Source organism: Lemur catta, chromosome 11, assembly GCF_020740605.2.
Source record: "Lemur catta isolate mLemCat1 chromosome 11, mLemCat1.pri, whole genome shotgun sequence".
Classification (NCBI taxonomy): domain Eukaryota; kingdom Metazoa; phylum Chordata; class Mammalia; order Primates; family Lemuridae; genus Lemur; species Lemur catta.
The window spans coordinates 53433524-53458491 of NC_059138.1; the positions used below are offsets into that span (position 1 = coordinate 53433524).

The window sequence follows — 24968 nt, forward strand, 5'->3', positions numbered from 1 at the left end:
GGGTGAGCATCTTGAGCAGAAAGGAGGGTAGAGAAGGGGTGAGAGTTGACTTGTGGGGCAAATGGTAGATATCAGCACAATAAAAACCTTTGAAGAATAAAGCCTACCAAACAAAAAACATGTTTGAATGCTGACTAATGAAAAGTAACATACTAGGGTACACAGAAGAGGAAACTATTCCTCACTTTTCTGTAGTAATAATATTATAGAAGCAATATTTCAGATTAGAGAACTACTGAGCCTTGGGGTGTTGAATAGTGGGATCCAGCTTCTATGACCCTACTATAACTTGAGCATGTCATTTTCTCTATTGCATCAATAGAGGCTAGTAACCACTAATTAATTCCATAGGCTTCATCATTACCATTTTCCTTGCAAGTCTCAAATGCTAGAAGTATTACATGTGTAAGTAAATCTCCTTCTACTGAAATCCATCCTAATTTACTGCAGATGAAAATCTTAGTAATTGCAATGCTATATCATGCCAGTTGAGTTGTTTTAAGTCATATATATTATTTACATATATTTCATATAGAATATATATTTATATTATGCACACATATATGTACATAATTATATACACACATTTGTTCCTTTACTCAAGCTTACTTAAGTTTTAGAAAACTTACCAAACTGATTAAACAAAGCAAGCTTGAAAAATCCTGTTACTATTAAGGAAATTGAAACCATAGTTTTAAACCTTCCCAAAAAGCCAGACAGATTTATAAAACAATTTCAGGAAACTATCAATAATACATATGAATAAATTCATGTATGTGAATAGATTCATTTATACAAATTCATATATATGAATTTATTCATTTACTTATTTTCAAAACTGCTGGTACAAATTATTGATTGCCTTCTTTTATCTTTTTTTAATTAAAATTTTTTTGAAATGATTATAGATTCACATGTAGTTGTAAGAAATAAAACAGAGAGATCTAGTTTATCCTTTGCTTAGTTTTCCCCAGTGGTAACACTTTGGAAAGTGTGAAATAGTAAGAAATCACAAGCAGGCTAATGACCATGATACAGTCAAGATACAGAATAACTGCATCCCCACAAGGATCATGTCTACTGTGCTTTTATAACCACACACATCTTGCTTCCTATTTCCCCAGACCTTGGACGTTAACTACCGACACAGATACTAATGTGTTCTCCATTTCTATGATTTTGTAATTTCACAAGAATGTTATACAAATGGAATCACTCAGAATGTAAATTTTTGGTTTTGGCTTTTTTACTGGGAAAGTCTATTTTTCCCTCATGTTTGAAAGATAACTTTACCGGAGACAATATTCTAGATTGAAAGTGTTTCTCCTTCAGCACTTAGAATATGTCATCCCATTCTCTCTTGACCTGTAAGATTTCTACTGAGAAGTCTGCTGCCAGACATATCAGAGCTTCTTTATATGTTATTTGTTTCTTTTATCCTGTTGCTTTTAGGATCTTTTTTTTTGTTCTTGACCTTTGAGAGTTTAAATATTATATGCCTTAAGGTAGTCTTATTTGGGTTGAATCTGTTTGGTGTTCTTTGATCTTATTGTACCTGGATATTCATATCTTTCTCTAGGTTTGGAAAGTTTTTGTTATTATTTCTTTGAATATACTGTTTACCCTGTTCTCTTTAATACTCTTTAAGGCCAATAATGCTTAGCTTTGCCCTAAGGCTATTTTCTAGATCTTGTAGGTGTACTTAATTATTTTTTATTATTTTTTCTTCTCTGTGTATTCATATATCTTGTCTTTGAACTCATTAATTCTTTCTTCTGCAAAATCTGTTCTACACAGGTACATATCTCAATTTCTCAACTAAATTTTTTAGCTCCAGAATTTACATTTGGCATTTTTTATTATTTCAGACTCTTTGTTAAATTTTTCTGTTAGAATTATGAATTCCTTCTCTGTGTTTTCTTAAAGTTTGATGAGCTTCCTCAAAACAGCTATTTTGAACTCTCTACCTGAGAGGTCACATATCTCTGTCACTCCAGGATTGGTCACTGGTGCCTTATTTTAGTCTGTTTGGTGAGGTCATGTTTTCCTGGATGTTACTGATGCTTGTGGACATTCACTGATGTCTGGGCATTGAAAAGTTAGGTATGTATTCACAGTCTGGGCTTATTTGTATTCATTCTTCATGAGAGGGCTTCCAAGATTTCAAAGGGGTTGAGTGTTGTTACCTAAACCTGTGATCACTGCAGCCATTTCATCACTAGAGGGCACCTTAAGCCCAGGAACCTGGTGACTCTTGCAGACTCTGATACATTGTTGGCAGACTCGGAGAAGATAAGGGTTACCAAGCAAAGTCTCTTGCTTTCTTCTCTCTCTTTCCCTCAAGTGGAAGAAGTCTCTTTTCATGATGGGCTGCCTGGAGTTGGGGGAAGGGTGATGTGGGCACTCCCATGACCACAACAGCTGGCATTACTCTGGGTTGCACCTGAAGCCTGTGGCCTCTGAGACCAGCACAGCACTGGGGCTTGTCCAGGGACTATAGCCACTGTAGCCTGACTGCCATTCAAATTTATTCAGGACCCAGGTCACTTTAGTCAGCTTTTGATGAAGCAGGATGGGACTCAGTTTCCTCCTGTTGGAGCAGAGGAGTCCCCTCTGGTCCAGGGCTAGTCTAAATGCTCCCTTAACGTATACTGGCAATGTTGTGTTCCACTGTGACAGGGAGGCACTGAGATCCAACATAAAGTCTCACATTCACTTCACTATCCTTCCCCCAAGTACACAGATTATTTCTCCAAGTGCTGCCTAGGGTTGGGGGATGGGTGGTACAGGCAATACAGGACTGTCCTTCACACCCTTCAACACCTCTTTTCTTGTTACTATGTTAAAACCAGGTACTGTGATTGCTCATCTGAGTTTTTGGTTATTATAAAGGTGCTTTTTTGCATGTATAGTTGTTAAACTTTGTGTTCCTATAGGAGAATGATTGCTAAAGGGTTCTATTTGGCCATCTTGCTCAAAATTATCAAATTTAAAAATTCTATAATTAAGCCTGTGACTCTTATTGAGTTAATTTTAGTGTAAGACGTGAGGTTCATGTTGAGATACATTGTTTTGCCTATGGATCATCCTTCCCCCATCGAATTGCCTTTACATCTTTGTAAAAAATCAGTTGAGCATATTGTGTGAGTCTATTTATGAGTTCTTCATTTTATCGATTGCATCTATCCCTGTACCAATACCACCCAGCCTTTGTTAGGTAGACAGCTAGGGACCTCCAGCCCCTCCATGGGACAAGGTGGGTGACTGCTATACCTGGGGGAGGAGGGAACACCCTATGAATCTGCCAATCAGAACTTAGCATGCCAACTGTAAAAGGATGCAGAGGACCCTCTAGCCCATGGGCCAAGCAGCATAGGTACAACAGAGTCTGGAAAGTGACCTAGAACAACCAGCTTTCAAAGAGGCTCATGGGAGATCCACATGTGTAGTAAGACTCAGGTCATATAACTCCCAACTGTCCATCACATTGGTTCCATGATGAAGTCTCAACCACAGGGATGTCCCTATCTGGACATTATGAAACAAGACCCTGTCCATAACCAAAGTCTCTCTCTTTTGCTACAACAAGGGGTCCAGTTGTCATCCGTGGCATATGTATCTTGCTCTGTAAACCTTTATCTTGCTCTTGCTCTATAATCCTATCTTGCTCCCCCTCAATAAATTTCATCTTGTGCTTGCCTTACTTTGGTGTGTCTGGTCATTCTTCAGCCAAGAGCACACCAAGAACTGAGAACACAGAGCAAAATTGCCAAACCCTATATATTTGGTGCTGTGACTTGGATGTTTCTGTCTAGATAAGCTTGCTTTTTTCCATAAAATCACTCTGACTCAGATCACTCTGTCTAGGCAAGGCAGCTCACCTTTCTCCATAATGCTCTTGCTTTGGGTCTTCCTGCCTTGCAGCCAGCACTTGAGGGAGCGCTGGAGCTTGCCTTTGGTTTTCTACCCTCACCATTTCTCAGACTGCATGGTTGAGTTCTTGGCTAAACCCGGCTGTGTGACAAGGAGTTTGGGAACATGTCCCTCATGGTAGGGGAGAAGTCTTTCATTTTGTTTCACTTTGGGGAAGAGGGCTCTGTGCTGTAACTTCTGCATTTCCAGGCTTTGCATTGGTTTTGATAATGTACTTTTCTTTCTGATCTGATGAGGCACTTACAACCCCTTGCAGTGTTAAGGCTAAACAATATTTTCTCCTCCTGGTTTTGTTGGCACTAAGCCATCTAATGCCTGGCTCACTTGCTTGGAGTGAACTTGTATACCTGGTAATAAGGAAAGCAGGACTTGTTCAGTGCCTTTCAGGAGCAGAGGGTTTATCAACCTGTGGACATACCTCTTTCCTATTTCTCCTCTTCGGAATAGGAATGTCTATCCTATCTCTGTCTCATTATTGTAGGTTAGAAGCACATAACTTGTTGGATTTTACAGGCTCAGAGCTGGAAGGGAATTTGCCTCAGGAAGAATAGTACCTTAAGTCTCACCCATAACTGATTTAGATAAGACGCTGGACTTAGTAGACTTTTGAGTTGGTGCTAGAACACCATTTAAGACTTTTGAGGCTATTGGGATGGAAATAATATATTTTGTTCATGAGGACATGAATTTTGAGGCACCAAGGGTGAAATACCGTGACCTGAACATGTCTGCCTTAAATTCATATGCTGAAACATAATTGCCAGTGTATTAGTATTAAGAGGTAGTGCCTTCAGGATATGATTGAGTCATGAGCCCTCATAACTGGGACTTATGACCTGATAAAAGCATTGTGAGGGAGTTTTTCATCCCTATTGCCCTTTTACTCTTTTACCATGTGAGGACACAGCAAGGAGGCCCTAACCAGACACCAAGTCTGCTGGCACCTTGCCTGATCTTGGATGTCCAGCCTCCAGAACTCTTAGAAATAAATTTTTTTTCTTTATAAACTGCCTAGTCTAAGGTATTTTGTTTTAGTATCAGGAACAGACTCAGGCACCTTCCAAATTCCTATGTTTCAAGACCAAATATCATAGTCTTAAAGGAAATATAAAACTAAATAAGTAAGGAAAATCATGAGAGATCAATGTACTTGTCCAATTTATCCAGTATAATTCAGATATTTTTTTAATTTGTAAGAGGAAAACTCTCAAAAATTTGTTACTCTGCTGTTTTTTGAAAAAGTGGATTTGGATTATTATAATGTAAAAATAGATTTTGTTTATTTAAAAAATGCTAAAAATTTACTTTTTCTCTAAGATGATAAAAGTCAGATACCAAAGTGAGATGATAAACCAAAATGTGTATTTTCAAAGGAGGTGTCCAAGAACCAATTAGACAATTGTCCTGCAGTAAAGACATAAAAGGGTAAACTGCATAGAGCAGGGGTCAACAAACTTCCTGTGAAGAGCCAGATAGTAAATATTTTAGGCTTTGTGGATTATATGGTCTCTGTTGCAACTACTCTACTCTATTGTTGTAGTGCAAAAGCAGCCACAGATAATACTTAAACAAATGAATGTGTCTATATTTCAATTAAACTTTATTTATAAAGACAAGCAATAGGCCTGATTTAACCCACAGGCTAAACCCATTGCTGGCATTGAGAAAATAAGGGTTTATGAAGAGATTCTTTTGGAAAAAGTTCTCCCAAAACCCCATGAGAATGTCATTTCGAGCTTAGAGAGAGGGGGCCTTCAAGAGGTTCACTTGGAGAGTTTGACCTGTGGCCCCCTGATTTTAGGAGGCATGTTGTCCCCAAGACTGGAGACTGGAAATTAGCTGCACTCCCTACCAATGGTAGAGCAAACATCTGAAAGAGGTTTATTTTTTATTATTTTTTTCACCAAAGGTAGGTCATGGGGGAGAGAACATCTGCCTAAACTGGTTTAATTTGAATTCAAAAGAATCACCCAGGAAAGCAAGACTCCAAAAGAGATAGCTCTGTATAAAGTCAACTAAAACTTGTGGAGTGACTCCAGGCAGAAATTTTCCAATTTAAATTATGGGTATGGGATCTAAAAAAAATTAGGTGATACTGAGATGACATTCTTGGAGGGAGAAGATCAGGCTCTTAAACAATTTGAATGTCATAAGCAAGTGGGCCTCCAATGGAAAATCCCAGGTAAAAAGACACTTTTTCTATGCTTCTGCCACTTCTAAGTTGGCCTAAGAAAGTGGGTGTGATGGGTATTGTGATTTTTTCATTGATTCCATATTCTATGTATACACAATTATTTTCAGCTCGTCCCTGTAAACGAAGCAAAAGTTCTTGGACTTTTTTCTCCTTCCATACATCTCCACTCTGCCACAAGGAATTAAAATCAGGGGTCTTTCCAAAGCATTGATCAATTTTTCCTTTGTGAACAAGTCTGTTCATATTGTTACCTTTTCCAAGAAAGAAATATGCAATTGGTTGCTTTGTACGATGCATACGTTTATATTGCCCCTTGAAAGAATTTTCCAATGATTGAACATACTTGTTCATTTGTTTAGAATCTGGATCTAGTTGTTGGTTTTCTGGCCAGAATAAGAGGGAAGCTAGGAAATAAGGCTCTGAATATCGAGAAGCCATTCCTAATGTTTGCAAGACTTCTCGAAGCTGATCTTTCAGTTTTTTAATTGGCTTTACTAATTTGGAGGTAGGTTTAATACAGGAGAGAATGATATTGGCCAAGATGAAATTTTGCTTTTCTTTTGGCTGGATTCTGACAGTGCATTGTTCTAAGAGAAAAGTATATTTGTTTACTATCTCTTCCATGGTGCTTATAGCATCTTCTTGACTTTTGATAAGATATTCCAGGAGCCCAGAAAACTTGTCTGCTTTTAAAGCTACTAGCCTTTTCCGATACCTCTCCACTTGAAGTGGCTCACTGAGCTTTGATCCAGAATCTATGTTTTGTGATTCCTCCAAGGGACAAAATATATCTACATACTTATGAAAACACATCGCCACCCTTTTCCGAGTTTTGGCCTCTTCATTTTGCTTAATGTTGTTTCTGGGTTTTAGAAGGACGAAATATTCATCAAAAAAATCAAAGGACTTTTTCAAAGACTGTTGCAAATTAGTTAGATAAGGAATAAAGTTCTTGAGGGCTAATTTAAATTCATTGTTCGGATGCCCTGGAATATCACTACTTCCTGATATAAAATTGACCATATCTCTTCTAGATAGTTCATTTTTATTGTCAAAGAAAGGAATGAGCTGGAGGATCTGGATTGTGTAAAACCCAACTTCTATCTCTCCTAGATAACCAGCTATATTGTAAGTATCATATCTTCTTTTCGACTTCTGGTATAACCTTTCCTTCACTTCATATTGTCTGTCTTCACTTTGCTGTTGAGATTCTTTGAATGCATTTGAGGCATGTTCTGCCAAATCCAAAAGATCAGTTAGAACATGAACTGAAATGTTCCTGTTTCTTTCATTATCCTCTAACCACCATCTTATTTTGCTTTTGTAGACTTGACCCAGTGTATCTGAGATATAAGAATTGTCAGGTTCTACCTTTTTTGCTTCTTTTGCCCAATGCAGAGCATTGCTAAAGTCCTTCTCTTTGATGTAGAAATGTCTTGCTAAGGCTTGGCAGATGAATGCATTTAGGTGGAACCTACGGATACCTTCACGCAAGACAGCTTCAACCACTGCATTTCCTTCATCTTTATGTAATGCTTCAATAAATGGGGAAAACCAATTTCCCGTTCCACTTTCATGTTCATCACGGTGTCTTGTGAGCAGGAGTGTTTGCATATCTTGGAGAAATTTGCTTTTTCCTATACCAGTATCATAGAACAAATTTTCTGTTAGCATATCCAACATAATTTTACTTTTATCCAAGTGATAGCTTTTCTTCAATTCTTCCAGTGAGAGAAGTGCGATCAAAGGGTGAATGATGCGCACTCCACAGTAGATCCCACAGTCTACCACCTCTGTTTTTATCAGAATTGTGGAGTAGGTGCCCATCTTGTGTTCAAATTTTTCTGTCCCCCAGTAAGCCTTCTTGTTTGCAATTCCTAAGAACTTTTCACACTGTGATAGTGAAATGGTAGTATCAGGCACATAAGAGTTAAGAAGAGCCAGGAAAGAAAAAAGCCTTGCTTCCTTGGTGGAAATATCCTGCCCTTTCAGGATATTCCTGACCACATTTTCTATGTACTCTTTATTGAAATTGGTTTTCATGATCATGAAGGAATAAAAATCTTCAAAGTTTTTATGCTGTTCTTTGATTTCTTTCAATTTAAGCTCAAAAGCTCTCTGTTCTTTGGGAGATAGTTGTTGTATTACAGCAATACTGTCTGGGATCTTTGCACTATTTTCAGGATTTTGTGATCTCATGCAATTTAGGATAATCACTAGAGGTTTCTCATATCGAATGTACTTTTTAGTTACAGCTGTTTGAATAGAGGCCTGCAGAAGATAGACATTCTCTTGTTCTTCAAAATCATCAACAAGGAGCAGTACAGGTAAGTAATTCTGATGGTTTGTTGCTCCATATGTGATTAAATTGGTTACCTGTTCTCCAATTTCAGAAAAATCCACCGTCTTGTTTCTTAGCACGGCACATCTGAATTTCTTCCTTAGTTCCCAGAGAATATGCATACCCAAGGTAGTTCCCCCACAGCCTGGATGATGATACAAATGAATAATTTTGGCACATACTGATTTAGAAGAATCTGCACAGTTTTGAATCATTTCTTCAAGTTTTTCATATTTATCCCTTTTGACAAAAGGTAAAGAATAGCTCTGAGAAGAAAAGTAGAAGTTCCACCATGATACTTTGCCACCTCGATAGAAATCTTCCTCTTTCAATGCCTTGAATTCAAGGAATTTATTTTTGTCCTTCTCCAAGAGTGTACCTTCACATTCATTTTCACAGACAATTTCCAGAGCAGTCATGATATCTTCTTCCTTTTTCAGAAGGACAGTCGCCAAACCAGTAGATGGCAAAAGTCTCTTTAAAGATTGAGTCACAGATTTTAGTTTAAGAATAGTGCCATTGATCTCTTCAAGATTTAAAGCAGAAATACATTGGTTTGAAAATTCCTCTTCCTGTTTAAATAATCTTGCTTCAAGGTGGTCTTTCCATCCCTGACATATGTGTGGGTGTACACAAAGGCACAGTATATTTTCCATTCCATTGAGATCTTGGTAGAAAGCACAGAAAGTCTCAATGAGAGGGTCTCCTGGGTCATCTATGGGTGAGAGTAATAGATAGACCACCAAAAACTTTCCTCTTGGCATTATGTCTTCATGTGTAAGAAATGAAATAACTTTCCTGACATCAGAAGCTCTTTCTTTTTGCCACGATCTTGGATCTAAGGACTTATATTTTTCACTGTCAAGGTCTGACCTGCCATTGCAGAAAATCCAGCTGGGTTGCTGGTAAAGATTCAGAGTAGAAATCTTCTCATTTGGTGTGGTATTCCCTTCTATGTATAGACTTGGAAAGTGAAGGTTTGCTACTCGGCTTTCTTTGTAAGCTTTGACCACTCCATTGCTCTCAGATTCAGGATCAAACTCCAACACAGCAAACCATTTAATTTCCCTTAGGAAATCTAAGTGTTTTGTTTGATCTGGATGGCATTTATTTATTACAAGAATGTACCATTCATAGTATGAATTGTCTAACAAATCCTGATTTCCTGTCAACAGTTTAACCAGCTTTAGTCCCTCACTCTCTTTTTTATTTGTTTTCATTCTGAATTTTTCTTCTGCTTCTTTCCTGGACTCTGCCAGTGTTTTTAAATCTAATTTAAATTCTCTGAAATCAGCTTCTTTTTTCGTGATGTCCTTAGAGCTGGCCCCATGTCTTACAAAGACTGAGTATTTTGGACTTTGTTCCCATGTTTTGTTGTTGCAATTTTGCATTTTAATCTGGAAATAATCATGTTCACATTCAGAATATTGTGGAATGACATCTACTTCTATAACAAATCTGTCAGATGGAATGCTATTTGGCAGTAAAACTTCCACAAATCTTGGCTCTCGAATGCACTTCTTTGCTTGTTGGACCTGATGGTCTTCAAAATATTGGTGTATCATCAGATTGAAGTGGTCGATGAGGGCTTCCTTGGTAACACTGGTGAATTTCACACCAACAATTTTTCCATGGGGTTTGTCTTTGACTCCAAAATGAATGGTGCCATTGGTACGTGAATTCATACAAGCTGAAGCAAACCGGAAAACCTCATTACTAAATTTCATCTTAACATCTTTTTCTGTGGCTGTTTCTGTATTTGTGAAGGCTTTGAATTCATGTACTGGATCAATGAGATTGCGTGGTCCTGTTTCGGGCTGTAGACTAAAATGTAATTTGTAACGATACGGATTACTGAATTCATCAAAAGGGTATGCTATACATGTCAGTTCTACGGATGGCTGCTTTTCCTTTGTGTTGTCTATTTCTTCTCCGATGAGCTCACTTTTTAGTGACTTAGAACCTTTAGCAACTGTACTCATTGTAGAGGCATTAGTCATATCTGTGTTCTCTTTATCCTGTTGTTTTTGTTGTGAAGTTTCTCTACTTTCCTTTTCCATCAAAGTTTGTTTTTTAGGAACATTTTTACTGCCTTTCCCCCTCTTAGATGTCTGAATAGAATTTTCAGAAGAAGTTCTCAGCAATTCTTTGAATAGTTCTTCTATTTGTATAGCTGGTCCATGTGTTATGCCCATATCAACAAGATCTTTTTTTTTTAACCACTTCAAGATCTTTCCATCCACATCTTGTGCAGTCAAAATTTCCCTGTGTTTTTGATCAATTTTATGACTTTCTAACCACTGATTTACATCCTCTTTTGTCCAGTCATCTGTATTTTCCGGAAGGTTCAGTTGTTTTGCCATTCTGATACCTGTATATAGAAAAAGAAAAATGACTTAGTATTTTTAAAAGCAATTTTTTAAAACAATCAATTTTTCAATAGGTAATATATACTGTGTTACAAAATGTAAAAAGTTCAAAAGGATATGCCAACTAATTATCTCACAAGGAAAATTATTATTACCAGTATCCTTCCAGAAAAATACTACCAAATTCAAATAAATAAGCACCTTTTCCCCACCATAAATGGTAGCATACCATATGTAATTCTCTTCACCTTTCTTTATTCACTAAGTATGTCTTGGGGATGCTTCCCGTCAGTATATATAGAGATGGTTTATCCTTATTACCAAATGGTTATTTGCTATAATGTGTGTTTGCTGTATTATTTAAGAATGTTCAATTCTTCTTTAGAAAATAAAAGATAAAAGGAGGATTTTGAAACTAAGTATAGAAGCAAGTAGTTTGTGAGACATGTTATGATAGACATAGCTAAAGTAAATAGAGCATATGAATGTTAAGATTAATTAGGAAGGAATATAAGAGCCAAATAGACAGTAAATATTCATGAGACACACATGAAGCACTTGATGTTTTTTAGATTTTAATTTGGTCTAATGACCTGTAGCTGTGGCCAGGCATACTTACCCTTCTACATCTCCCTGCTGTGAGCAAGTGTATGTCACTCACCCAGGACCTCTTCCAGCTGCTGAGACCCTTTGGAGAGATCTCAGATCTGGTTCCCAAAACTATACAGTGAGTGGAGAATGCTGATATAGCATATAAGAAAGAGGGTATATTAACTCGCATAACTCAGGTAATGAAATTGTTCTACCCTTTTTGTACCTTATTCAAAGTGTGTTACCTGTTTCTTTTTTTATTGTGTATTTTAATTGATTTAATAAAGCATGTGCTTTCAGTATCTTCATTTGGTCTGTGAGCTGTTCTGTTCCATGACATCTGGATAGCTTGCTGGATAGTGAACTTGGAAGCTACTATTGTATCAAAGTAATTTTTTTTACATAATAATTGATCACAGCTGATTCCTGGGCACTAACACATGGCATAAATATTTGGTCTGCAAATTAGCAGACTATTATCTAAAAAATTAATTGCCATCTAAGGTACAGAAATATAGCAATGATTATAAAAAACAAAATCCAAATAAAAGTAGTCAGCTTTAAGTATGATCCAAAAATGTGAGCTATTCCCATGAACCAAACTTCCATTTATTGTGTGAGAAATAAAATTAACAAAGGAGACAGCCTGGGGAATGATGGCAGATAAATTATATAGTCCCACTTTGATGAAATAATACACAGAAATATTGCCTTCCAGTGGCAGATACAAACTCAGGATTAGGATTTTCTTTTTAATTTCAGAATATTATGGGGGTACAAACATTTTGGTTACATATAATGCCTTAGCCTTGCCTAAGCCAGGACTGCAAGTGTGCTTTTCCCCCATACAGTGCACTCTGCATCCATTTGTTGTGAGTTTACTTACCCCCACCACCCCCTTCCCACCTGACTGGCACCAATGAATATTACTACCCTGTGAGCACCTTAGTGTTGATCAGTTAGTATGAATTTGATGGCAAGTACATGTGGTGCTTATTTTTCTATTCTTGTGACACCTCACTTCGAAGGATGGGCTCAAGCTCTATCCAGGATAATATGAGGTGCTAGTTCACCATTGTTTTTTGTAGTTGAGTAGTACTCCATGATATATATATATATATATATATATATATATATATATATATACCACATTTTATTAATCCACTTGTGTATTGATGGGCACTTGGGCTGTTTCCACATCTTTGCAATTGTGAATGGTGCTGCCATAAACATTCGAGTGCAGATGTCTTTTTCTCCTTTGGGTAGATGCTTAGTAGTGAGATTGCTGGATCAAATGGTATTTCTATTTTTAGCTCTTTGAGATATCCCCAAATTACTTTCCACAGGAGTTGCACTAATTTGCAGTCCCACCAGCAGTGTAAGAGTGTTCTCAGGATTAGGATTCACTTTCCTTTCAGACATGAGGATGGCAGAGCCATTGTCCAAGGTTTAAACTATTAGTTTTTGGGTTATGTAACTACTGTATGCACAGAAAGTTAATAAAAAACACACCTTACAGCTATATTAATACAAAATAGGCAAAGATATACAAAATTAATGGAAAATTCACCTCCCCTTCAACCCTACTACAACCAGAAATCCAGAAGATTTAAAGCCTTCTAAAAAAAGTAAATTATATAAAGTTTCTTTCAGCAATTGGCCTTATAGAGATTATTAAGAAGATCAAATTTAAAATTAACTGGAGAGAGAAAAAAGTTGGGGGAGGGGTGGGTAGACAAAATTGCTTTAGGTGTGCTAAGTTTTTCTGGGAGTATATCAAACTTAAAAACTTCTGTGCACCAAAGGACATAATCAATAGAGTAATAAGACAACTTATGGGATGGGAAAAAATGTTTGCAAATCACCTAATATCCAAAATATGTAAAGAATTTCTACAACCCAACAACAACAAAAAAGCCCAAATAATCCAATTAAAAACAGGCAAAGAACTTGAATAGACATTTCTCCAAAGATGATATATAAATGGCCAAAAAGCAAATGAAGATTCTCAATATCACTAATCATTAGGGAAATGCAAGCCAAAACCACAATGACATATCATCTCATACCCATTATGATGACTACTATAAACAAAACTTAAAATAACAAGTGTTTGTGAAGATGAGGAGAAATTGGAACCCCTGTTCACTGTTGATGGGAATGTAAAATGATGCAATGGCTATGAAAAGCAGTATGGTAGTTCCTCAAAAAATTAAAAATAGGACTACTGTATGATCCAGCAACCCCAGTTCTCAGTATCTGTTTAAAATAATTAAAAGCAGGATCTCAAAGAGATAGTTACATACCCATCCATGTTCATAGCAGCATTATTCACAATAACTAAGTGGTAGACACAACTCAAATGTCCATTGAAGAATGTATAAACAAAGTGTGGAATATATATACAATGGAACATTATTTGGCCTTAAAAAGGAATGAAATTTGGTTACATTTTATAACATGAATGAATTTTGATGACATTTTGCTAAATTAAGTAAGATAGACACAAGAAAGCAAGTGCTGTATGATTCCATTTATATGAGGTACCTAAAGTAGAAACATAAAGTAGAATGATGATCAACAGGGGCTGGAGAAAGAGGGAAATGGGGAGTTGTTATTTAATGGGAATAGACTTTCAGTTTTATAAGATGAAACAGGTGTGGGGATTTGTTGCACAACAATGTGAATGTACTTTAACACTGAGAAACCGCATACTTAAAATGGCTAAGATGGTAAATTTTATGTTATGTGTTCTTTTTTCTTTTTTTTTTTTTGTGAAACAAAGTCTTGCTCTATTGTGTGGGCTACAGTGCAGCAGTGTCATCATAGCTCACTGCAACCTCAAACTTCTCAGCTGAAGTGATTCTCTTGCTTTAGCCTCTGGAGTAGCTGGGACTACAGGCATGTGCCACCATGCCCAGCTAATTTTTCTATTTTTGTAGAGATGGGGTCTCACTCTTGCTCAGGCTGGTCTCAAACTCCTGGCCTCAAGCAGGGACTACAGGCATGTGCCACCATGCCCAGCTAATTTTTCTATTTTTGTAGAGATGGGGTCTCACTCTTGCTCAGGCTGGTCTCAAACTCCTGGCCTCAAGCAATCCTCCTGCCTCAGGGTCCCAAAGTGCTAGGATTACAGGCATGAGCCACTGTGTCTGGCTGTTATGTATTTTAAAATCACAATTTAAAAAACCAAAAAGACAAGCTCATTTTTTATAAGCAGGCAGTGTATTAAAAAAAAAAGAGAAGAGTAATGACAATGGCTGACTAGCTAGATTAGGAACAAAGACACATAGAAAGAAAAATGGTGCTGTAAAAGTTTATGCTGGTTCTGTTCCTGGGAATATGGAGTAAATGAACTTTATCATATTTCTTCCAATTCCTAAGTACAACTAAAATCCCTGGAATATATATATTTATTATGAAATACAGAATATAGTAATAAAAATAAAAAATTTAGTGAATGGTCTCAACAACAGAATGATGGGGACAGAGGAATAAATCAGTAAACTGGAAAATAGAACAAAATAAATAATACAATCTGAACAACAGGGAGAAAATAGACTGATAAAAAATGAATAAAGCCTCAGGGACTGTGGGATTATAACAAAAGATTTAATATTCATGTCTTTGGAGTCCTGGAAGGAAAGTAGAAAGAGGGTGGGGCTGAAAAAGTACTTGAAGAAATAATGCCAGAAAACTCTCTAAATTTTGCAAAAAACATAAATCTACAGATTTAGGAATCTGAACAAACTACAAATAAGATCAATCCAAAGAAATTCATGACAAGATACATCATAGTCAAACTTTTGAAAACTAAAAACAAAACAAAATTCCTCTACTTATACAGGAAAAACAGTTTGAATGACAGTGGAGTTTTCTTTAGAAGTCATGGAGGTTGGAAGGAAGTGGCACAATATTATTCAGGTGGCAAAAGAAAAGAACTGTCAACCCAGACTCTTATACTTGGCAAAAATATCCTCAAGAAATGAAGGGGAAATAAACATATTCTCAGGTGAGAGAAAATTCAGAAAATTTGTTGTCAGCAGACCTACTCTGAAATAATGCTTAAAGAAGGCTCTCTAAACAAAAAAGAAATGATAAGAGAAGGAACTTTGGAACATTAGAAAGGAAAAAAGAACATAGTAAACAAAAATATTGGTAAATATAATAGACTTTCTCCTGTTCAGTTTTTTAAATTAGGTTTGGTGGTTGAAGCAATATCTGCTATGGTTCTAAATGTATGTAGTAGAATTACTTAATATAATTATAAAAGATAAGGTAAGGGGGTATAAAGGGAATTAAGGCTTATGCACTTCATTGAAACTGGTAAAGTAACACCAGTAGACTGTCATAAGTTATGTATATATAATATAACATCTAAGCAGCTACTGAAAAAGCTACATGATTTGATGCACTCAAAGGGACTGTAGATAAAAAGGAGATTGTAAACAATTTTCAAGTAAGCCACAGGAAAATAGGAAACAGAGAAATGAAAAACAGAGAGAACCAACATAAACAAAAAATGATTGACTTAAGCCCTAACATATCAATACTTACATTAAATATAAATAACCTAAATATAGAAATTAAAAGACTGAGCTGGTAGGGTGGATTAAAAACATGACCTAACCACATCCTGTCTACAGACATTCACTGGAAATATAATGATATAGGTAGGTTGAAAGAAAAGTGTAGGTAAAGCTATATAATACAAATATTAATCAATAAACACAGGAGTAGCTAAATTAATGTCAGATAAAGTAGACTTTAGAGTAGAAAAAAACCCACCAGAGACAGAAGAACATTATGTAATGATACAAAGATCATTTCAACAAGATGACATAGCAATCCTAAAAGTGCATGCACCAAACAAAAAAGTTGCCAAATGTGTGAAGCAACCAGTGATACAACTTTTTGGTTTCAGACAAATCCACAATTATAGTTGGAGCCTTTGAAACCTTTATCTTAACATTTGCTACAACAACTAGAAAGAATAATAGTGAGGATATAGAAGAATTCAACAGTACCATCAACCAACAGGGTCTAGAACACATTTATAGAACACTCCATCCAACAGCAGCAGAATATCATTCTCTTGAAGTGCCCAAGATAGACCATATCCTAAACGATAAGGTGAACTTCAACAAATTTAAAAGATTTAAAATTATATAGAATATGTTTGCCAGCCATAATAGAAATCATTAACAGAAAGATAAGAGGAAAATCACTAAACGTGAAATACACTTCTAAATAATTCATGGGCCAAAGAGGAAGTCTAAAGTGAAATTAAAAAAACACATTGTAATGAATCAACATGAAAATACAACATATCAAAATTTGTGGGACACAGCTAAAGCAATGTTGAAAGGGAAATTTATGGCAATAAATGCATACACCAGAAAAAACGAAAGTCTCAAAACAATCTAAGCTTTTACTTCAAAAATCTAGGGAAAAAAGAGCATAATAAACCCAAAGCAAGCAGAAAGAAAATAGAAAGATAAGAGCAAAAATCAATTAAATTGAAAACAAAAAAATAATGGCGAAAATAAATGAAACAAAGATTTGCTTCCTTGGAAAGAAGAATAAAATTGACAAACCTGTACAAGACTGAAAATAAAAAAAGACACAATTTACCAATATCTGAAGTGAAGCAGTGGCTATTATTTCAAACCCTGTAGACATCAAAAGCACAATAAGGGAATATTACGAACAACTTTACCCACATTAATTTGACAACTTAAAGGAAATGGACCAATTCCTCAAAAAACACAAACTTCCACAACTTACTGATATGATAACTTGAACAGTTCCATTATTTCTAAGGAAATTGGATTTGTAATTTTAGAAATCTCCCCCAAGAGAAAAATCAACAGGCCCAGACAGTTCCACTGGAGAATTCTACCAAACATTTAAATAATTAACATTGATTCTACACTATCTCTTCCAGAAAACAGAAAGAGAGGAATATTTCTCAACTCATTTATGAAGTTAGTATTACCCTGTTAGTAAAACCAGACAAAAACAGTACAAAAAATGAAAATGTAAACTCATATCCTGCATGACTAAAGAAGCAAAAATTCTTAACATAATAACAGAAAGTAGAACTCAGTAATATAGAAGAGAATTATACACCACACCAAGTAGGGTTTATTCTAAGGATGCAAGATAGTTCAATATTCAAAAATCAATAAATGAAAACTTCCATATTTACAGGCTACACAAGAAAAATCACACGATCATATCAGTGAATGCAGAAAAAGCATTTGGCAAAATTCAACACACATTCATAATAAAAACTCAGAAAACTAGGACTACAGTGAAGCTTGATAAAGAACATCTACAAAAAACCCTACGGCTACAGCTAACATTATCATTAATGGTGAAAGACTGAATGCTTTTCTTCTGAAGTTGGGAACAAGGCGCGGATGTTCACCATTCTGTTCAACATAGTGCTGGAGGTTCTAGCCAGTGTAATAAAGCAAGAAAAGAAAATAAAAGACATAAAGTATGGAAAGGATGAAATAAAACTGTCCTTATTTTCACTTGATCTTAGCCAAAAGGCTGAGAAGTGATTACTCTCCCTGGTTTCAGATGGCATGATTGTCTACAAAGAAAATGCCAAAGAATGCTGAAAAAATTTCATAGGACTAAAAACTGAGTTCACCAACTTGTCAGAATACAAGATATATATATATACACCTAATGGGTGTGGTGTGCACCGTCTGGGGGATGGACACACTTGAAGCCCTGACTCGGGTGAGGCAAAGGCAATATATGTACTCTAAACATTTGCACCCTCATAATATGCTTTAATAAAAAAAATTAAAAAAGATAAATATATAAAAAATCAATTGTTTTTCTATATATTAGCAATGAACACATGGACACCAAAATTAAAAATCAATTCCATTTAGAATCACTAAAAACAAACATACAAAAAAACCCCTGAAATACTTAGCTGTAAATCTAACAAAAAATGTGGAAGAGTTTTATGTTGAAAAGTATCAACATAATTTGATTTCTTTGATGAAAGAAATCATCTTTCTTTCTTTGATGAAAGAAATCAAAGATCTAAATAAATAGAGAGACATATCATGTTCATGGATTGGAAATTTTACACAGTAAGAATGCCAATTGTCCCCAAATCATTATACAGGTTTAATATAATTTCTATCAAAATTCCAGCAAGATTGTAGATATAGACAAGATTATTGTAAAATTTATATGTAAAGGCAAAGGAAGTAAAATAGTTAAAGCATTTTTTTTTAAAAAAGAATAAAGTAGGAGAAAATTTTTTTCTACACGTATTTTATAATTACTAAGTCAGAGCTGGATGGTATTGGTGGAGAGATAGACACATGTACCAATGGAACAGAATAGGGTCCCAGAAGTAGACCTGTACAAATATGCCCCACTGATATTTGACAAAGGTGCAAAAACAATGAAGGTAGAATACTTATTTTAACAAATGATGCTGGAGTAACTGGGCATCACTAGGTGAAAAAAAGAACCATAACCCAACCTCACACCTTATACAAAAGTTAACTTAGAATGGATTGTGAATTTAAATGAAAAATTAAAAAATTTTAGAAAAATAACATAGGAGAAAATCTTCATTATCTAGGGATAGGTGAAAATTTCTTAGACTTGATTCCAAACTCATGAGCCATAAAAGGAAAATCTGATAAATTAAATTTAACCAAAATTAAATTTTTTTTTTCTGCAAAAGACAGAATGAAAAATAAGCTATGAACAATGAGAAATAGTTGCAAACCAAACAAAGGACTATTATCTAGATTAAAAAAACTCTCAAAACTCAAAAGTAAAAAAACCAAACAATCTAACTAGAAAATGGACAAAAGAAATAGATGTTACTGAAGAGAATACAAATGGCAAAAAAAACAGATTAAAAGATGTTCAACATCTTAGCCATCAGGGAAATGTAAATTAAAACCACAATGAGGTACCGCTACACAACAATCAGATGCCTTGAGTCAAAAATAGTGACGATACCCAGAGCTGCAAGATGTGGAGAAACTGTATCATTTATATGTCTATTGCTGGTGTGAATGTAAAATGGAGCAGCTATTCTGGAAAACAGTTGGGCATTTTCTCAAGAATTAAACGTGCAACTATGATATGACTTAGCAATTGCATTGCTGGGCATTTATCTCAGAGAAAGGAAAACTTATAAAGACTCAAAATCTTGCACACAAATGTTTATAGCAGGTTTATGAATAACAGCCCCAAACTGGAACCAACCTACATGTCCTTCAAAAGGTGAATGGTGAAACAAACCATTTTACATGCATAACATGGAATACCACTCAGCAATAAGAAGAAATAAGCTATTGATACATACACCAACCTGCATAATTCTCCAGAGAATTACACTGACTGATAAAGGCCAATCTCCAAATGCAACAATTTGTACAATTCCATTTATATAACATTCTTGAAATGGCAAAATTATAAAAGTAAAGAACAGATTAATAATCTGGGGTTAAGGAGTGGTAGTGGCCCAAGGGAGGTGGGCATGGTTATAAAACAGCAATATGAGAGATCCTTGTGGTAATGGAATTTTTTTGTTTTGAAAGTATCAATGGCAATATCATGGCTGTGATCTTGTACTGCAGTTTTGTAAGATTTTTACGTTGGGGAAACTGGGTAGAGGGTACACAGAATATCTCATTATTTCTTACAACTGCATGTGAATCTACAGTGATCTCAAATGAAAAGTTTAATTAAAAAATAAAAAAATTCAGTGGCATCCATTAAAGAGCAAAAATATTTAGAATTGAATAGTAATGAAGTTTTGCATATCAAAACTTGTAAGAAACAGTGTCAACAATAGTTGGAGAAATATTTATAGCCTTAAGTGCTTTTATAAAAATAGAAGGATGACTTAATAAGTTCAAAGAACAAAGAACAGAATAAACCTGAAATGAGAAGAAGGAAGGAGAAAATAAAGATCTGAAATCTATAAAGCGTAAAACAAAGTTACAGGGGAGACTCAACAAAGTCCACAAGTTGTTCTCAATAAAGGGCAATAAAATTGACATGCCCATGCAAAGACTAAGCAAGAAATAGAAGAGAGATGGCAAAAATAAACAGTATCACGTGCTATAAAAATTAAAGGGAGTAGAGGATATTGCAACCAACTTTACATGAATAAATTGAAGACTGAGGTGAACTGAATAAATTCCTTGAAAAATATAACTTACCAAAACTGACTCTAGAATAAATGGAAGGTGTCCCACTTCTTGCAGTGATGTAGTAGATCACAGAAGGCCACCGACTTTCCCACTGCAACAATGAGAAAAAATCAGATAAATTACAAAACTTGTATTTTTGAAGACATCACAGAGTCATAGATAGACTACAGGACAAAGACTGGATAGGGAAGATCTCTGTCTAGGTAAGCTTTGGGCCATTTGATGATTCTGGGCTAGGCTGAGGATCAGACTTGGCCTCCTGGGAGGAAGAGAAACCTGTATAGTTTTTGACAGTCATGTAGGTGGATGTGATGCATTAGAATTAGACGTGCTCCAAAATTTTTAATCTGAATGGAAATGCAAAGTAAAACTACAATGGGAGAATACTACCTACTCACCAGAATGGCTAAAATTAAAGACTGGCAACACCAAATGTTGGTGAAGATGTGGAGTGGATGGAGCTCTTACACAGAGCTGGCAGGGATGTAAATTGTTTCAGGCCCTTTGGGAAACTATTTGACAGTTTTTATCAAGTTAAATATCCGCCTACCCTGTAGCTCAGCAATTCTAATGAGAAAGAATAAAGTACTGATACAGGCAACAACATGGATGAATCTCACGTCATATTGAGTGAAAGAAGCCAATTACAACAGAAAACATATTTTCTGATTCCAATTACATGAAATTCAAGAACTGGCAAAATGAATCTATCATAGTAGAAGTCAGAATAGTGGTTACTTCTTGGTGGGGAAATATTTCTAGAAAGGGGCACAAGGGAAACTTCTGGTGTGATGGAAACATTTTATATCTCTATTTGGTTAGTGGTTACACAGATGAATACATACAAAAATTTCATACAGCTGTACCCTTAAGATTTGTTCATTTTAACTTATGCTTAAAAGACAATGATGCCTCTAAAATACATAATAAAACAAATAAACAGATCAATAAAATAAAAGAGGTACTTGCATAGAAAAAGAAGGTGGTGTGTTATGAAGCAAGGATAATGGTTAAGTCAATTCTGGGTTTCTGAGGTCCTAAAGTTTTACCAGACATTTATTATTGCAGCCTCAGATTACAAGCTTTTGACTTCCGCACCCCACCCACTGTTGACTCATACTGGTTTTATAGTTGTCTAAAACCTGATCCCACCCTCCTCTACTAATCCTCCTATCTAAATCACCTTCATGTGGCTATTTGCTGAGTCCTGTCTACTCCACCCTACAAAAGTATAGCTCACTTCTGTTGTCCCTGCGTTATCATAACGCGTAAAGCCGGGCTACCCTGATCATTCCGCTGCTGGGTGTTCTCCGGCTCCTGAGGGTTCACACCCAGGACTCTCATGCCCTATCTTTTGCCCATCCTACCAGTATATTTTCCTGGGGTCTCCCTGACGTCCTCCATCATCTCGGGTCTCTCACAGTTTTACAAACTCAGCCTTTACCCTCTGACTAGATTACGAGACTGGTGAAATAGATGGATTATTTGATGTATGCATGAGCTGTATACCTTTACATTTAAAAACATAAAGTCAGGCTATCGTATGGGGGGGGGTATGGAGAGCTGGGCCTGAACATTTGGTGGGGAAAGTAAGCAAATAAAAAACTTCTGACTATTTTCTATACCAGATTATGAACATTTCAGTTGTGATTGAACAGGTCTCACTTTCACACCACTTCCCTTAAAGAACTTGTTGCACTCTTGAAAGTTGTGTCTTTTTTTTTTTTAATTTTAGAATATTATGGGGGTACAAATGTTTTGGTTACATAAATTGGTTTTGTACCATTTGAGATGAAGTTATAAGTGTACCCATCTCCCAGATAGTGTGCATTGTACCTGTTAGGTGGGAATTTACCCATCCCGTCCTCTCCCCTCTCCAAAGCTGTGCCTTTCAATAATTATTTTTTAAAACTTGTTGCAGATGCCAGTCTTGGAGAATACACACTGAAGGAATGAGTTTTTCCGATTTATGCCACCATTCATAGGTATTTTACACAGTAATAATTTCTTTATACTCTTTCTTGTTCCAAAACATTTGTTAGACAAATTAGAAAGTAATACAGGATCACACATATATTAAAACCCTTAGGTAAAGAAATCAGGGGAAGGCTAAATAAGGGTAGCCGAAAAAAAAGGAACAAATTTAGTGCCTAAAATAGTTGTTTTCTATTCTGTATACTTTAAAAAGTGTCCTAATAATTTGGTTTTGAGCTTCTTAGCAACAAGTATAAAAAAGGAAACACAATTTGTTACATGATTGAACCCATATACATTTATTAACTGTGGGGTGAACTGTAGGGTTTGTTAGTTTTTCTAAAGGGAGTTGAAGATCAAACCTTTATTCAGAAATGGTTACAGACAAACTATGGGGAGATTCCCCCACCCTCTCCCGTTACCTTATTATTGGCTTTGGGGGTGGAAAGTAGACATAAATCTAGGATTTTTGCTGCCATAACTCCAAGGACTTCCTGCAGTAGTCTGTCTGTCTCTCTCTGTATCATCAGACACCAATATCTGAGAAGCTGTCAGAGAGTTTCGTTTTCTGGAAGCTGCCTATTTCTTAGAGTAGACGGTGGAAGGTACCTTTGATTAATGTAAAGTACACTACTTTTAAGTTTCCATTGTCTGTTCTTTATGAAGGTGCTGTTATGCCGTGGAGGATTTCATCAATAAAAGTGTCTTTTGTTTTCAATTGCATCTTTTATGAAATATCATGATTCATTTTTCAACTAATATAAAGCAGACTCCTGGCACAGCAACAAATAGTGTAGAATTTCTAGACTTAGAATATTATTTCTAGTTTCTGGGTATATTTCAATTTTCTAGTTGAAAAGTAGATATCTTCCTATTCAATAAAATGCTGCTACAGATAGTAATAACAATATTAATAGATATTGTACTTACCCTGATTGCCTTGCAATTTTCTTTTACATAAATGAGGGGAAGATCATCTCTTTTGGTGCAGAAAACATCTGATATCTGTGTTTTCTTCCTTCTCCAATGCTAGAGAAAAATATTTTCTTCATTATAGTTTTAATGAAAGTCTATTTATTTTCTTTATCTACTTCAACACAAGCTTTAATTGGCTTGAAGACGACAGGGTGTGCCTAACTGCCTAACTGGGAGGTGCGGGGAAGGAAGAAGGAGGACTTAGTTTTAGTTTCATTTCCTAGGTCTGAATTTACAGCACTTCCTTTTTTGGCTAAAATGCTCTTTTATAAGCAATGCCTATACGCCACCTTCTGGTCTGTTTAGTTAAAATCCAAAGGTTCAACAACTTCTCTTCACTTGAGAGTTTTGAAGGTGGCAGAGAACCCTGTTATCCTGGTTAAAAACTGCAGGGATACTCTGCCTTGATCTCTTGGGAATATCAGTTTTCATTGCAGTCCCGAGCTCCAGGTGGGGAATGATCTATGTTGGTATTTCACTGGCCTTCAAGGTTGGACTCACTGTTTTCCTAAAGTGTAAAGGAATGGCTTTCAGGGACTTCTTTGAGTCCCTGTATAAATGCTAAAGGCCTCTGGGTTAGTTCTGCAGAGCAGAACAGGGCTGCAGACCTGAGGGACACGCTGCATGGGCACTTACCATGTACCAGGCATTATTCTAAGTGTTTTATATTAACTTACTTACTCCTCACAATAGTCGCCTGAGGTAGAGACTATTTTTATCTCCATTTTGCAGGTGAAAAAACTGAGGCACAGAGAGGTTAAATAATGTGGCTCAAGTTTGCACACCTCATACATGGTAGAGTTTGAACCCAGGCTCTGGGCCAGCATTCTTAAGTCTTGAGCTTTAGGAAGGAAGAAAGTGGCTGCAAAGGAGAGCCTAGATATGACTACTAGACTCATCACTCACACCAAGAACCCTCCCAGTAAGGGAACCCTGGGCTGAGCTCCAAAGCCTGGGTTCTACTTTCCATGTGGACCAGTGTGATGGTTAATTTTTGGGTCAACTTGACTGAGCCACAAAGTGCCCAGATATTTGATCAAACACTATTCTGGGTGTTTCTGTGAGGGTGTTTTTGATGAGTTTTACATTTATATTGATAGACCGAGTAAAGCAGATTGGCCTCATTAATGAGGCGGGTGGGAGGGGGGCTCATCCAATCATTTGAAGGCCTGAATAGGAAAAAAAGGCTGAATAAGAGGGAACTTCTCTTGACTGACTGCCTTTGAGCTGGGGCATCATGTTTTTTTTCTGCCTTTGGACTCGAACTGAAACATCAGCTCTTTTTGGGTCTCAAGCCTGTCGGCTTGTAGACTAGAACTACACCATTAGCTCTTCTGGTTGTCAGGCCTCTGTCTCAGACTTGAACTTACATCATT

The 24968-nt window shown here is 36.1% G+C and overlaps 1 protein-coding gene across 1 annotated transcript; it reads right to left on the bottom strand.

The window, feature by feature from the left end:
* Positions 1–5516: 5516 nt before the first annotated feature.
* On the bottom strand, positions 5517–23864 carry LOC123647323 (sterile alpha motif domain-containing protein 9-like). Its single transcript, XM_045564687.1, has 3 exons — positions 23548–23864; positions 20653–20734; positions 5517–10839 (listed from the first exon to the last, which is right to left on the bottom strand). Exon 3 carries the CDS (start codon positions 10829–10831, stop codon positions 6065–6067), a length of 4767 nt encoding a protein of 1588 aa, XP_045420643.1. The 5' UTR covers positions 10832–10839; positions 20653–20734; positions 23548–23864; the 3' UTR covers positions 5517–6064.
* Between the last annotated feature and the right edge of the window lie 1104 nt (positions 23865–24968).

Bases quoted from the DNA above. Each gene is read 5' to 3' on its own strand.
- LOC123647323 (XM_045564687.1), bottom strand. From the start codon at position 10,831: ATGGCAAAACAACTGAACCTTCCGGAAAATACAGATGACTGGACAAAA.